Below are 15,051 nucleotides of genomic sequence, written 5' to 3'. Positions count from 1 at the left end.
TTTGGGTTCTGGTTGACACTGTGGACCTTGAATAGGTTAATTTTCTTCTCTGAGCTTGCTTTCTTCTATATAAAATATGGAAAATAATCCTTACCCTTTCTCCTTCCTGGGAGAGTTGTAAAGCAGATAAGAAGTCTGAGTTCTGAAGCATCATACAAAGGTGTTGGAGAGTATTAATAGCAGTAAATGAACTCACATCCTTTTGGCTGCACAGGTTCGGGAGGCCTTGAGGAAAGCAGAGAAGGAGCTAGAATCACACAGCTCATGGTATGCTCCAGAGGCCCTTCAGAAGTGGCTGCAGCTGACACATGAGGTGGAGGTGCAATATTACAACATCAAGAAGCAAAATGCTGAGAAGCAGCTGCTGGTGGCCAAGGAGGGGGTGAGAACTGCCCTTCTATTGCCCTCTTTTCTCCTTTTTGCCCTTCTCCCTTTTACCTGCATATCTTCCTCTTCTTTCCCTCTCCCTGTTCCTCCCATAGGGTGAAGAGATATCCTGGTGGTGGGTTCTGTTTCTTTCCTAATGTTCAGCTCCTGACAGTGTCCTTAGGCTTCTGGAGGAGGGAATGAGGGTGTAGGGGCATTCCCGCCTATCTTCTGGAAAAGATGAAATAAGTGGAGGCAGGCAGAGGGAAAGCTCTGCCAGCCTCAGGCTGCCATGGGGACAGAGGTCCTCCTGGGGCAAAAGGGCTATCAAGGACCCCTTTGCTTCTCCCCTCGCTTTCTCTATTTTGTCCCCTCCTTTTTCTTCTACCTTGCCTGCCTTTCTCTTTTTCCTCTTTCTCTTCCTTTTCCTTGTGCAGTCTAAGTTGGGCTAGGGGGAGTGGGCCCCAGCCATAGGGGAAGGCCTGTCTTATTTCTTCCAACCTTGAATCCCTGCTCTTTTTGAACTGGGGGCCTCATCTTTGCAGGCTGAGAAGATAAAAAAGAAGAGAAACACACTCTTTGGCACCTTCCATGTGGCCCACAGCTCTTCCCTGGATGATGTAGATCATAAAATTCTAACAGCTAAGTAAGTAACACCAGTTATCTACTCTGGCAATGTCCATATCATCCTCAGAATTTGAGGGCATACAGGGCCTCCAACACCAATTCCATTTCCTCATTGGTGGAGGGACAGGTCTGGTCTCCTCCTTCAGCCTTTATTTATCTCTCGCCTTGCTCTTAAATTTATGAGTTTGTTGTGTGTTTTATTCACACATATTCTCAAAACTTGTTCCTCTGAGAAGAGGCTTCATTCCTATTGGGGTTCACACCAAGTCCATGCCTGCCATTCTCTTTCCTCTGTCTTCAGGCAAGCACTGAGCGAGGTGACAGCAGCATTGCGGGAGCGCCTGCACCGCTGGCAACAGATCGAGATCCTCTGTGGCTTCCAGATTGTCAATAACCCTGGCATCCACTCACTGGTGGCTGCCCTCAACATAGACCCCAGCTGGATGGGCAGTACACGCCCCAACCCTGCCCACTTCATCATGACTGACGACGTGGATGACATGGATGAGGAGATTGTGTCTCCCTTGTCCATGCAGTGTAGGTGACCTCTTTGGGGGGATGAAGGAAGGAGCTTTTGATGCACAGGTTGAGAAGTCTGTGGCCTCTGTTGTGCTTATAACAGCAGATGGGGCAGATACCCAGGAAGATAGTTCAATCATGACCTTGGTCAATAAAGCACAGTTTGCTCAGGTTATTTCTTTATAGTTGTCCTTTTGGTGTTCTTTCCTTGTTGTATGCTCTGTATGCCCCTTTGGGTCTATTATGCTAAGTGTGTCTCCCTTCAGTCTTTTTCACTTTATTGTCCCTAACTACCATTCTATCTACCTTTATAAAAAATAATGCCCTTTAGTGAATTTCAATGTAAAAATGGCATTCTTTGACTATTTATTGAACTTATTTATTTTGATTTTTGTTCATTATTCTTAATTGCTAAAGTAGATGAATGGAATGATGTTTCTCTTTGTCTTTTTGTGAGAGGCCCTATAAAGCAGTAGTCCCTTAAAGTGATATAGTCCTAAATCCTCTAAGTTGGAAAGGCATTCTTGCCCAGGAGGGATCTCCTGCACAAGCATGTCTGACTTTCCACCTGGACTCTTGGATCCCACCCTCTCTTCCTCTGTCCTGGGTCTTCCCTCTCCCTTTTCTCCCCTGCAAGTGATGAGAGTTGAGTAGAGCAGAACCAAATGGAATAACACTGGAATTCTTCAGTGAATGAAGGGAGTTTTCCCTTACTGGCCCACAACTGAATTTTTCTTTGGATCAGATGCTATTTTAAGTAAGTAGAATAGCCCTTATGGTAAAGCTATTGCCCTAGGCCCATATTCTGCCAGTACAGGGGAGGGCAGAAGTCTGGGGCAGGGTTAGGGGCTTACTTTCACATTCTTTAATAAGGCTGGATTCCCACTCCAGACAGAATTTATTTGTAATTTTGTCAATAATACTTTGCCCCTGGCCAAGCCTCTTGGTTCTTCTGATCTGATAACTTGTTAGGCCTTTAATCAAAGGCTTAACAAGGACAGGATCACTGACAGGCAGAGCTTGATCCTGACTTGTTGATCTGAAGTCTTCTGTGTTCTCCAGGCTGGGAGGGACCTTAATTAGCTCTGAGCTACCCAATCCCTGCCCCCAGTCCTTCCTTTATTACATTGATGGCAGGCCAAAGCCCTCCATAAATCAGATTCTATTCTCCTTTTTGGCCTGGCTATTGACCCTAGATGCTGCCTGGCTGATGGGGCGTAGGTTCAGTGACCGCTCTCTCTGCTCTACATCCGCCGGCTCAGATGATCAGTCCCTCTGGAAATACCCCGGTTTGAGGAGCCCCTTTGGGGCATTTTGTTTTTCCAACTTTTGGGACTAAATCAACACTCCTACCCCATGGGTCCCTTCTCCTGCCTGCTTCATGCCCCTGCCTGTTCCCTCTATCCCCTCAGCACTGTCCCTACTAACTACAGGGAGGAGTTCGGGGGTAAGAAGAATCAGCCTGCTTGGCAAGAGCTGGTTAGAGAACACCCCTGGTAATGGAAGGCTTAGGCTTCTCCCTTTAGCTCAGCTATGCAGATAACCTGGTGGCCCTTCTTCCAGCTGGGCTGGGAGGGAAAGAGGGAAGGAAAAATCATCCCTTTCTTTTCTCTTTTTCTTGTTTCTCCCTTTTCTTCCCAGTTTCCCCCTTCTTTCTCCCCCTTCCCCTCCTATTCCAGACTTCCTCATCCTCTTCAGCCTCTCTTTCATACTTTGAAAGCTACCAGCATAGAAGCCCTGCCTCCTGAACTCTCTATCACTATGGAACTATGCTCTCTCCCTGATGGCCCTTCCAAGGCTTCTCTCACCCTTGTAAGAGGCCCTTTCTCTCATCTTTAGGGAGAAAGCAGAGAAGCCTATCTATCAGGGTAGGGGAGAAAGAAGAAAGGTCTGTACTCTCTTTTAGCTGGGAGTGAGCCCGAGTGGGGGATGCACTAGCATATTCCTAAGTTACTTGGTGCCCATGTGTCCCTTCACTGGGCATGGTGGCCATTATCTCCAGGACCCTGATTTGCAGCCTGATCCAAGAGCTGGTTCTTTGTTGTTTATGTGCTTATTGGAAAGTGAAAAAGAGTGAACATTAGCATAAAAAGCATCCATAGTCCCACCATATTTGAGCACCTTCTCTGTCACTCTTTTGTCTGTGAAACTTTTTATGTGGTTAAGATAATGATAGCCACTACCATTTATTGAGTGCCATAACCTGAAACAGGTGCCTTAAAGACATTATCGTGAAGTCTCAGAAGAACCCTGCAGGATTTTAGAAATTAGGAGTTAAAATGGGGAAGTCAGCTGCTCAAAGTCACAACTAGAAGTGAAAGTCCTGGTTTCAAACTCTAGTGTTTGGTACTCCAAAGCTCAAGGCTAGTACATATAATTCTGTATCCTTTTTTCCCTCTGAACATTTTAATAGGCATTTTTCCTCTTTTCTTAAAGTCTTTTTATAAGCATCATTTTTAATAGCTCTATAGTATCCCAGAAACTGGATATATTATCATTTTCCCATTGTTCATTCTTTATGTTTACTTTCATACAGCTATTAATAAAAAGTAAACAATTATGTTTACTTCTCATTCAATTATTAATGGTGAACATGTTTATGTATAAGTCCTTGTCTATGCTGTGAATTATTTCCTGAGGTTGGCTTTCTGAAAAGGCTGGTTCTTAGTACTCTCCCGGACCTTGTCCCAAGCCCCTATCCTACCCTTCCTTGCCTGTGTCTACTCACTAACTGCCTTGCCACTTCCCTTTATAGTAACATTGGCCATAGGTCTCCTTCTATTGGAATTGCCACTAAAACTGACCCGGGCACCTCATCTTCAATTTCCCAGCCTTTTAGGACCCCTGGTGGGAGGTTTCTGGGAGGAGGTGCCCCATCCTCCCAATTGGCATTAGAGGCCCAGGGTGGTCTCCAGCAAGCATTTATTCATGGGCACCTCTTTACCTGCCAGCCCAAAGTGGGCTGGCCCCTCCTGACACTTTCTTCATTCTTCTTGCAGCCCCTAGCCTGCAGAGCAGTGTTCGGCAGCGCCTGACGGAGCCACAGCATGGCCTGGGATCTCAGAGGTTGGTAGAGGGCGAGGCTGGCCACTTCTTGACAAGCCGGGTATCTCTGCGGCGAATGCGCAGCCTTTCATCTGGACAGTCTTTCAGTTCTGAAGGCTACGGGACGAGCTCTCCATCTGCCTCTGCTGCTGCTTCTTGCTCCTCTTCTACCACCACCATCACCACTACCACCACCACCACCACCACCATCACCACCGTCCATGTCCACCCTGTTTATTACCACCACAGCACTTCCTATTTCCTCCAGACGGAGCCCTACCCTGACACACCCCCTTCTGACAGCACCGCTGTGATGCCTGGGCATTCAGAGAGCTTGGGGTATCAGCTGTCTCTCTTCTCTTTCTTCCCTTCCTTCCCTTTCTGCTGCTTTTACCTTGGTTTCTGCCTGCCAGCTGCTGCCTGATCAACTCTGGGGGTGTGTGCAGTGGGGAATCTTCTTCTTATCCTGTTTGTTCCCAGCTCTGGGATTCCTTTTTAAGGTCAGCCTACTTTCTCCCCTTCTGTGTTTGGGGTTTGCTGACTCTAAAAATGAGTAACGACTTTCTTCCCTCATGACCCTATAGCACTTTTGCCTAAACTATGCACTTTCACATTAGTTCTCACTTGGGCCCTCACTTCCTTCACTCCTTCAACAAGCATTTACTAATGCCTACTCTGTGCCAGGCTCTGCCGGGCATAGGGGTTCACTGGTGATAAGACACAATCCCCGCCATCAAGAACTACAATCTTGTCTGAGAGAGATATATAAATAATTATGGGAAAATTTATTAAGTGCTATGGGGGTGTTGAGGAAGGAGTGACTAACAGTGTGTACCTGGGTGGAATGCTTCACCAAAGAGATGAATTTGTGCTAACATCCTGTGTGAAGGGAAAGGAGAAAGAGTATTCTAGGCAGAGGAAACACTGTGTGCAGAGACATGGAGATTCAAGAGAATACGGTATATTTGTGGTTAGAACACTGGATATGTGTTGGTGGGAAGGAGAAACAGCTGAGGCTAAAATGATGAAGGCTCTGAAAGGAAAGGGTTTTGGCCTTTAGGAGATGGAAAACTACAAAAGGGTTTCTAAGAGAATATGAATCAGTCACATTTGCATTTTAGAAATAACATTTTAGTGGCTGTGTGAAGGAAGGAAGCGGAAGACTACAGGAATTTGGAAAACATTCCAGTAGACCACTAGGGGAGGTAATGAGGCCTTGGGATAAAAAGACATGATGAATTTGGTAACTGGCTACAGTGGTGAAGGAAAGGGAGGATCTAGTATGACACTCAGGTTTATAGCTTGAGTGACTGAATGGACATAGCATCCTTCATGAAATTAGGGAACCAAGACAGGGGACATAGGTTTTGGGGTTTTGGACAAGAAGAGTTTATAGGTGGGGCAGGAATTAAAATATACATTTTTAGAATAGTAAGTTCAGGTTCTAAAAGGGTAATTCCCTCCAGGTCTCACAGCTAGTTGAGAGCAGAGACAGATTAGAACTTGGCTTTCCATTCCAGAATACTCCGTTGGGTATTTTTGTCTTTTTACAAGGTCTCAAAAAGTATACTGGAAAATAATTTGTGAAAGTTTTTTCTTCCACAGCTTTGTCTGGCAGCTGCAGGGACTTTTCTTGCTAATACCTAAGATGGTAGACTAGGATCACAGGTAGTAGCCTTGACCTTGCCTGGAACAAGCTTAGGAGACACTCAGAAAGTCCTTCCCCTCTGGAAGTACTTCTCATCTCTGAAGTGGTGACCACAGCCCAGTCCTGGCCTATGGGCTGCAGTCTGTTTACTCTGTTGCTTTTTTTTAGTTCTATCTCACTCTGGATACCCATTTATTCAACTCTGCCCCTTGAACCTCTGGATAGTTATGCTCGAGGGCTGTTCCTTTCTCTTGCACAAAGGGATTGCCCTTACTAGGATTATTACTCAGCAGAGCCACTCATATCCATTCTCATTCTCATTTTCATCCAAAAGCCTAGGAAGGGAGACTGCTCCTTCCAATACAGATGGAGAGGATCAAATTGGGTTGGGGAAACTAGGGGATGCTGTGAATTCCATGCTTCAAGGTTTAAGCTGAGGGCAGTGGGGAGGAAGGGCGGAGACGTACCTGTATCCACCTGGCCTGTTCACTACTTAATTTTCTTTTGCACCATGCACCAGAGGATCATCTCTAAAGGCAAACAGGCTCTCTAGTAAGGTCAGTAGCTTGGGATGGGAGTCCGAGGCAGCCCAGCCTTTGGGGAGGGACCCCTGGCCTGATTGTTCTCAGTGATTCAGGGAGGGAAGGTGAGCCTGCCTCATGCTGGGCCTTTTCCCTCCTATATCTCCCTGGGCTTCCTCCCAGGTTCTTATCTTGCTTTGGCAGTCTAAACTTTTAGTTGATGAGGGAGGCATAGAAGGACAGGAATCAGGCTGGGTGCAGTGGCTCACGCCTGTAATCCTAGCACTTTGGGAGGCCAAGAGGGGAGGACTGCTTAAGCCCAGGAGTTTCAGACCAGCCTTGGAAACAAAGTGAGACCCTGTCTCTACAAAATCAAAAATTTAGTTGGGCATGGTGGCAGATGCCTGTGGTCCCAGCTACACGGGAGGCTCAGGCAGAAGGATCACTTGAGCCTGGGAGGTCGAGGCTGCAGTGAGCCAAGATCACGCCATTGCACTCCAGCCTGGGCGACAGAGCAAGACCCTGTCAATAAATAAATAAAAAGATGGATAGGAATCAAGACCAAATAGGGGTGTGGTCCAGGAGAAGTGAGGCTGGGAAGGCCCTAACCTCCTGATTTCTCCTCCTTGGTGTTAGAGAGGGTAGGATCCCAGGATCTTCACTTCCTCAGCTTAGAGGACCCCTTTTCTCAGTGTGATTGCTCCCCAAAACTTCCTTGGCACCTTGCTCCTTGGTTTATAATAGTGTTTGGAGAAGGCAACATATGGAGAGGATCATCTTGGGGCTTAGGGAAACAAGGACAAGTTTAGAAGCAAGGACAGTGTCAGATATATGAAACCAAATATGAGACTGAATATTTGTAAATACTAGAATATGTGGCTAAAACAATATTTGTAGAATGGAAGCTGAGCTGGACTTGTTCTCTGCTGCCTGCTGAGTCCAGGAAGGTACTGGCCCATGGGGTGGCTACTTAGTTATTTGCTTCCTACTGAGAATTAAGTCTACAATAGCTATGAGTCAACCCCCTGCTTTTGCCTGTTTCAGGGGCCTGGTACCCTCCCTAACTTCTGACCCTCAGCCTCTTTCTTTCTAGGTCCTATGGTGGTCTCCTTTCCCACTCATGACTCTTCCCCTTTGGCTAGCAGATGTTTAAACATTTCCCTTAGCTCTCTTCTCTGCTTTTGCTGAAGTTCTCAGGCCTCTAGGAAGGCAGAAGGAGGATTCAGGATTGGCAGAGAGAGCACCTCCATATCTACCTTTTTGTCTGTAGAGCAGGAGTGGCATCTGGAATTGATTCATGGCTTAGGAACCACCAGCTCCTTAAAGGGTCTCAAGTTCCTAGACTAGCCTGTGTGTGTGCATGTCCAATGTGCGGTGGCATGTCTCCATAACTCAGCCTTGCAAAGAAGCCTCTTGTGACCGGCCCTTACATAGGCCTTTCAGCTTGGCAGGCCTCATCATCTTCATTCCCACAATAATTTCTACATTTCCAAGTGCTTTGCCAGCATATTTGATCCTCCAAACAGTCTTGTAAGATAAATTGAATTGGTATTATCTTCACTGGGCCAAAGTTAAGAACTAGCAAGTTTAGATGACTTGTCCAAGATCGCACAGAAGAGTCCAGAACTCTTCTGAACCATTGCTCTTTAAAGGCCAACATCCTGTCTTTCTATGCCTCCCTACGTTCTCCCTGTCAGCAGAGGTCTGTAAGAGACCCCACCCTTCCTGCCGCACCACAGACTTTGGTTTGAACTCTGCAATACCTATCTATGACCTCCTTTGAATCCTGTGAGATGGTTAGAAGAGGCAGCATCCTGGCCTTTTGGGGTGACTGAAGGATTTTTTGCAAGGCTGTTCTAACCTTCTCATCCCCAGCCTGGGTCAGGTCTACTGACTGCATGTGCCCTGTTCCTTGGGGCCTGACCCAGATGGATAATATCCTAAGGTGTGACAGGAGTAAGTGGGGGAGGAAGGCATGGAAAATGGTGACCCGGAGCAGTATGTGGGTTCTGTGTTAGCTTAAGATTGAGTCCCAGGAAATCTAGCCAGCTATGAGAAGGCAGAGATTTTATTGAGGAGGATACCTGTGGAATTTAAGCCTATGGTTGCACCAGTTCAGAGCCAGAGCATTCACCAGTTGTGGAGCCCAGGTATTGGAAAACCATTTGCCAGACAGATGATGGCATTTTTTGTTTTTGTTTCTTGTCTCTCTTCTCTCCCCATCACTTTTCCCTTTCTTGTCTTTCTCTCTTGGCCCTTCTTTCTACCTGCTTATCCTTTTGCTTTTCTTCCTCTACAATTCTACTCTCCTTTCCCTGTCTCTTTTCCAATCTATCCTCATTCCCTCCTCCTGCCTCCTCTTTTATCCTATACTTACGGCTGCTCAACTTCTGTCTATTCCTCTTTCCTCTCCCCTTCCCACCTGCCTGTTCATCCTATTTCTCTCTCCTGCCGCTCTATCCCCATTTTCCTACCCTGTCCTTGTCTTCTTGTGTTGTCCCTTTCTCCTCTTCACCTTTCCACCATCACCCCATCCAATATATGTCCCTTTCTTCCTCTCTTCCCCATGTCTTGCAGGGATTTGACCCATTCCGATTCGGAGTCCTCCCTCCACACGAGTGACCGCCAGCGTGTGGCCCCCAAACCTCCTCAGATGGGCCGTGCCGCAGACGAGGCTCTCAATGCCATGACTTCCAATGGCAGCCACCGGCTGATCGAGGGGGTCCACCCAGGGTCTCTGATGGAGAAACTGCCTGACAGCCCTGCCCTGGCCAAGGCATTACTGGCGCTGAACCATGGGCTGGACAAGGCCCACAGCCTAATGGAGCTGAGCCCCTCAGCCCCACCTGGTGGCTCTCCACATTTGGATTCTTCCCGTTCTCACAGCCCCAGTTCCCCAGACCCAGACACGCCATCTCCAGTTGGGGACAGCCGAGCCCTGCAAGCCAGCCGAAACACACGCATTCCCCACCTGGCTGGCAAGAAGGCTGTGGCTGAGGAGGATAATGGCTCTATTGGCGAGGAGACAGACTCCAGCCCAGGCCGGAAGAAGTTTCCCCTCAAAATCTTTAAGAAGCCTCTTAAGAAGTAGGCAGGATGGGGGTGGCAGTAATGGGACAGCTTGTCCTTCCCTGGGTCTTCTGCCTCTCCTTCCCTCCCTCCCTTCAAGATAACTGGCCCCAAGAGTGGGGCATGGGAAGGGCTGGTCCAGGGGTCTGGGCACTGTATATACCTGCACTGTACATCCTTGGGTCCTTCATTATTATTTATTAACTGACCACCATGGCCTGCCTGCCCTGCCTCCCTCCCAACCATGGGCTGCTGCTGTCACTCCCTCTCCACTTCAGTGCATGTCTTAGTTGCTGTTCTCTCAGCTCCCAGCTCCACCTCTGGGGTTCAGCTTCTGTCTCTGCTGTCCCAGTTTTGAGGTTTGGTTTCTTGTTTCTGTCTCTTGCTTTCAGGCTCCTCCCTCCCACCACTCCCCAGCTTCCCCTAGCAGTTACAGGGAAGATAGGAGGAGTAACTTCTGACATGTTTGCCTCAGATCCGTTCCACCCCACTCACAGTGGTTCTGTTTGCTCCAGACTGGGGCCAGGGCCTAATCTTTGGGATTTGTTCTTTGGTATTGTTGTGGGTCAGAAGGAACCTCATCCTAGATCTCACTCAGGCTTCCAGGAGTCCATGGGGGAGTGAAACCAATTCTCAGAGAACAACCCACCAGAGACTTTTAAAGAGAGCTTGGGGATGGGTTGGAAGAGGCCTCTCTTCATTGGAGCATGAGTGGATGCCAGAACTGTAGGTTATAAGGCAGTCACTTTTTCTCTCTTCTCCCACCCACACCTGCCTCCCTCTTCCCCCTGCTCCCCCACACTGCAGGAGGGTTTGTCTCTAAGAGGTGCTGCCCCAAAGCTCCCCAAGCATCAATACTCCTGGGGCTCAGGACAAGTGGCTCCCCTGGCCCGGGGAGCCACAGCCATGATACAAGGCTCTTATGGAGCCCTGGAGTTGTTGGGCAAGGATGCTGTCATATTTTTGAACCAAAAGACAAACAAGTTAAAAGGAAAAAAATCTCCTGAATTTCCCAAGTGCCTACGCTGCATATTCCCCTTGTTAGATCCCATTTTCATGTTACTTTGTAGCCTTGGCCAGAGGCTCAAAAAGGACACAACCAGTTTGGGGGAGGGGTGGCTAAGGAAGATGGTATAGGTGAAGGTGGCTGTGTGACCACTTCCCCCCACCCTTCCCACCCTCTATACAACTCTCTCCCTTACCTGTTTTTGCTATGGCTGTAAAGGTGTTTTCCCTCTGCCCCACTCCCTGCCATGCCTTTATCCTGGGATCCTATTTTGGGCCTAGGGTGGGTGCACCTGGGGCTGGTCTTAGGAGGGTGCTAGGTTGCAGACTGCCTTGTACCCCCTGGACACCCTCAAATGGGGTTTTCTGTGTTATTTCATAAGACTCTTTGAAGTCCAATAAAGCATGTAGGAGATTTTAACCCCTGCTGGCTTTGACTCTCATTGTGTTCTCTGTGCTGTGGCATGACGGGATGAAGAGACTATCTTTCCTTTGCCCAGGGAAAATGAAACTTGAATGCACATACCCAGAAGCTCTGTGGGCAGGGTTACCAGATACATGCAGGGCGACCAGTTAAATCTGAACTTCAGATAAACAGTTTTTAAAGTATAATTTTCGGCCGGGCGCGGTGGCTCAAGCCTGTAATCCCAGCACTTTGGGAGGCCGAGGCGGGCGGATCACAAGGTCAGGAGATCGAGACCACGGTGAAACCCCGTCTCTACTAAAAATACAAAAAATTAGCCGGGCGCGGTGGCGGGCGCCTGTAGTCCCAGCTACTCAGGAGGCTGAGGCAGGAGAATGGCGGGAACCCGGGAGGCGGAGCTTGCAGTGAGCCGAGATCGCGCCACTGCACTTCAGCCTGGGCAACAGCGTGAGACTCCGTCTCAAAAAAAAATAAAAATAAAAATAAATAAAGTATAATTTTCTCTCATGGAGTGTCTGGGACACATTTTTATTTGCTAAATTGGGAAACCCTATGTCTGGGTAAACTTGACCCTATCTATCCTATAACTTCACTTATGACTTTTAAAAAACATCTATTTAATTTTTCTTTTTCGTTTTTTTTTGAGACGGAGTCTTGCTCTCTTGCCCAGGCTAGAGTGCAATGGTGTGATCTTGGCTCACTGCAACCTCTGCCTCCTGGGTTCAAGCGATTCTCCTGCCTCAGCCTCCTGAGTAGCTGGGATTACAGGTGCGTGCCACCATGCCTGGCTACTTTTTGTATTTTTAGTAGAGACAGGGTTTCACCATGTTGGTTAGGCTGGTCTCGAACTCCTGACCTCGTGATCTGCCTACCTCAGCCTCTCAAAGTGCTGGGATTACAGAAGTGAGGCACCGTGCTGTCCTAATTTTTCTATTTTTTGTAGAGATGGGGGTCTCGCTATGTTGCCCAGGCTTATCTCAACCCCTGGTCTCACATGATACTCCCGCCTTAGCCTCCCAAGATGCTGCGATTACAGGCTCACTTATGACTTTCCATGATTTTTAAAATTACTTCACAGGAAGCTTGGGCAGCTTCTGGAGGGTAGTGAGAAACCAACGAAAAGGCTTTAGGGAAAAGATGCCACAGATGAAATTTCATAAAGATCGCTTTGGGTAGCCCAAATCAGAAGCTTCTACACCAGCCTTGCATATTAGGGTTCTCATCTATTCTTATTCTCCACTTTAAGTCACCAAGTCCATCCTACCTCCACAAGGCAAATACCCTTTCTCTGCTACCATCCACTGAAGAACCCCAGAAGCAAATGTGTACTGACCCTGCCCTGCTTAAAATTCTCTCAGGGATCTGATTTGCGTCAGGATAAAATCCAAACGCCATTGGCCTTGCGCGGTTTTCTTCCAGTTCCTGAGTGCCACTCTTCTGGCCGATCTGAAAGCCCTGGGGCTCCAAGCTGCCCACGGCTGTGGAGCCTAGGCTTGAGCCCACAGCGGACGGCAGTGTTAGGATTATTACAATAAATGTCAAAGCAAGAAAAACGTTCCGGCCAGTTAGGTTTTGTTATTTCAAAAGCAACAAAATAAGTGAACCGCCTTTCCTCCGGCGGAGACACGCAAGCGACAAGGGCGGCGCCTGACCTGGCAGGCTCTAGGTGTTACGCCAGGGCCCCAAGGCGTCCAAATTCGGCTTGCCCACACAAAACATGGCGGCAGGAGAGCAGCGTTTCCGCCGGGCATGTCCACATCCAACGCGGCCCATGGGAGAGGCGTAGTCTTCTGTGTCTTGCCCAGACTCAACATGGCGGCTACAAGGCGCCTGAACTAGTCTGCGAAGCCTACCCCAGGCGTGGGCCGCAGCGTCGACTAACGTCATTCGAACCCCGTCGCACCCCTTTGTGCGTCACGGGTGGCGGGCGCGGGAAGGGGATTTGGATTGTTGCGCCTCTGCTCTGGGGAAAGTGCTGTCTGGCTCCAACTCCAGTTCCTGTCCTTGACCAGCGCCTGCAACCTAACCCTTCCTACTCTGTCACCTTCTTGATCCCGCCGGCGCTTTAGAGCCGCAGTCCAGTCTCCGATCCTTCAGAGCCTCATCCACTAGCTGCGATGCATGTGATCAAGCGAGGTGAGGGGGCAACGACGTGGGCGAGAAGGGAGGTGAGGGGACGCGGGCTGCCGCCGCCGGAGCTGATGCCCAACCCGCCCGCCCGCCCGCCTCCGCTGCTTCCCGCCTTTCCCGCCTTTCCCGCCGCGGCCTTCCGCCCTGTCAGCTCGCTCGGCCTTCTGTCTTCAGTCAGCCTGCCCCGAACCTCCTTCGGGCCTTCAGGCTGCGCCCCCTCGGCTTTGTCATCCTGCCGCCTTTCAAAAGGATAACGCCCTGTATCGAGTAGTGACGGCCGAGCACTTTCCAGGCACTATTTTATTCCTCTCTACAAGCCTCCGAGAGAGAGATTATTAGCTCCACTTTACAGATGAGGAAACTGAAGCTCAGAGCGAGGTTTCGGCGACTGACCTAAAGTCACCCATAGCTGACAACACAGTTTGATTTGGAAAACCGTGGGGTTGGTGAGCTGTCTTAGGCACCGGGTGGGGGGGGGGCAGCTAGGAAAGAAGGAGGGGGACTCTTTACCCTACATAGCCACTTGTCAGTTTACTGATCTCTTTTGTGGGGTGAGGATAGGAGTGTGGGGTGGAAAAAACAGATCCCAGACAGACAGCATCCTGGAGTTCCTTTCCCTTCATGGCAAGAGATACTGAATCAGAGAAGGTTGGTTGAGACATCTTCTGACAAGATGGGGACTGGGAAGAGTCAGGAACTTGTATTCTTTCTCAACAGTTCCTTTTCATTAGACTTGCCGAGTCCCTGCTTTGTGCCCAGTCCTTTGCTTGGCTTTGTGAGATTATAAGAGGAGACAGTCCCTGCCTTGGGAATAGGCTTAATCGGGTTGGAAAAACAAGAGCAACATACTTTTAACAGCCACATGAGATATGTATGAACAAGTTTTGAGTTGAACCTACTTGCCTTTGTTAAAGCAATACAATTATTTCAAAATTGTAGGCACTTGGTAAATACTGGTTGATCGACTGGTTGTTTCTGTTTTGTCCTCTAGGCTGTGAACATATCAAAGATGGAGATTTGTTTGAGACAGAGTTTTGCTCTGTCACCCAGGATGGAGTGCAGTGGTGTAATCATAGCTCACTGTAACCTTGAAGTCCTGGGCTCAAGTGATGCTCTTGCCTCAGCCTCTCAAGTAGCTAGGACTATAGGCATGCACCACCATGGGTGGCTAATTTTTTAAAATTTCTGGTAGTGAAGGAGTCTTGCTGTGTTTCCCAGGCTGGCTTTGAACTGCTGGCCTCAAGCCATCCTCCCTTCCTTGGCTTCCCAAAGTGCTGGGAATACAAGCAAGATGGAGACTTTTCTGCTCACATTTAGCACAGGACCTGACGTGAATAGATTCTTAAAGAATGAAAGAAAATAATTGTATCAAAATGTAGGACATGATGAGTGCTGCGAATAAGCAGGTAGTTGATTTGGTTTAACTACAGCCAATGTCCAGATTGGTTTAACTACAGACAAGAGTTGGAAAGGTGGACAGTAGTGGCCCTTCTTGTTTTTGGTATCTTGAGAACATCATTCTCTGAATTTTCCTAGCTCCCATTTTAGCTGACCAAAGAGCAAAATCTTTTATTGATCCATTCCTAAGAGTGAGAGCTAAGCATCTATTTTTGTATTTTTATTTTTTTACATTATTATTTATTAGTTTTTTTTAGAGACGAAGTCTCGCTATGCTGCCCAGGCTGGTCTTGAACTCC

At 48.3% G+C, this 15,051-nt stretch overlaps 2 protein-coding genes across 8 annotated transcripts in view; both read left to right on the top strand.

Moving 5' to 3' along the window:
* Positions 1–11,221, top strand: part of LOC105468677 (stromal interaction molecule 1) — a 218,198-nt gene extending 206,977 nt beyond the window's left edge. The window contains exons 8-14 of one of the 5 annotated variants that reach the window (XM_071075205.1): positions 215–382; positions 912–1,012; positions 1,295–1,530; positions 2,709–2,801; positions 4,512–4,578; positions 6,726–6,762; positions 9,304–9,496. In XM_071075205.1, the coding sequence (XP_070931306.1) occupies positions 215–382; positions 912–1,012; positions 1,295–1,530; positions 2,709–2,801; positions 4,512–4,578; positions 6,726–6,762; positions 9,304–9,348 (747 nt within the window). In that variant the 3' untranslated portion in view covers positions 9,349–9,496. Of the gene's footprint in view, positions 1–214; positions 383–911; positions 1,013–1,294; positions 1,531–2,708; positions 2,802–4,511; positions 4,897–6,725; positions 6,763–9,303 lie in introns of all 5 variants that reach the window. The other 4 variants (XM_011718874.3, XM_011718872.3, XM_011718873.3 and 1 more) reach the window with 4 other exon arrangements.
* A 1,789-nt stretch (positions 11,222–13,010) lies between these two features.
* Positions 13,011–15,051, top strand: part of LOC105468675 (ribonucleotide reductase catalytic subunit M1) — a 46,583-nt gene continuing 44,542 nt past the window's right edge. Inside the window, exon 1 of one of the 3 annotated variants that reach the window (XM_011718870.2) lies at positions 13,011–13,360. Coding sequence is in view for 1 of the 3 variants with exons in the window: in XM_011718866.2 (XP_011717168.1) it covers positions 13,342–13,360 (19 nt within the window). In the remaining 2 variants the exon portion in view is untranslated. Of the gene's footprint in view, positions 13,361–13,555; positions 13,801–15,051 lie in introns of those variants that run through there. The other 2 variants (XM_011718866.2, XM_011718868.3) reach the window with 2 other exon arrangements.

This window comes from Macaca nemestrina, chromosome 12 (genome assembly GCF_043159975.1).
Source record: "Macaca nemestrina isolate mMacNem1 chromosome 12, mMacNem.hap1, whole genome shotgun sequence".
Lineage (NCBI taxonomy): Eukaryota > Metazoa > Chordata > Mammalia > Primates > Cercopithecidae > Macaca > Macaca nemestrina.
The sequence above is the reverse complement of the archived record's forward strand: the minus strand, read 5'-3'. Positions and strand labels throughout refer to the sequence as shown.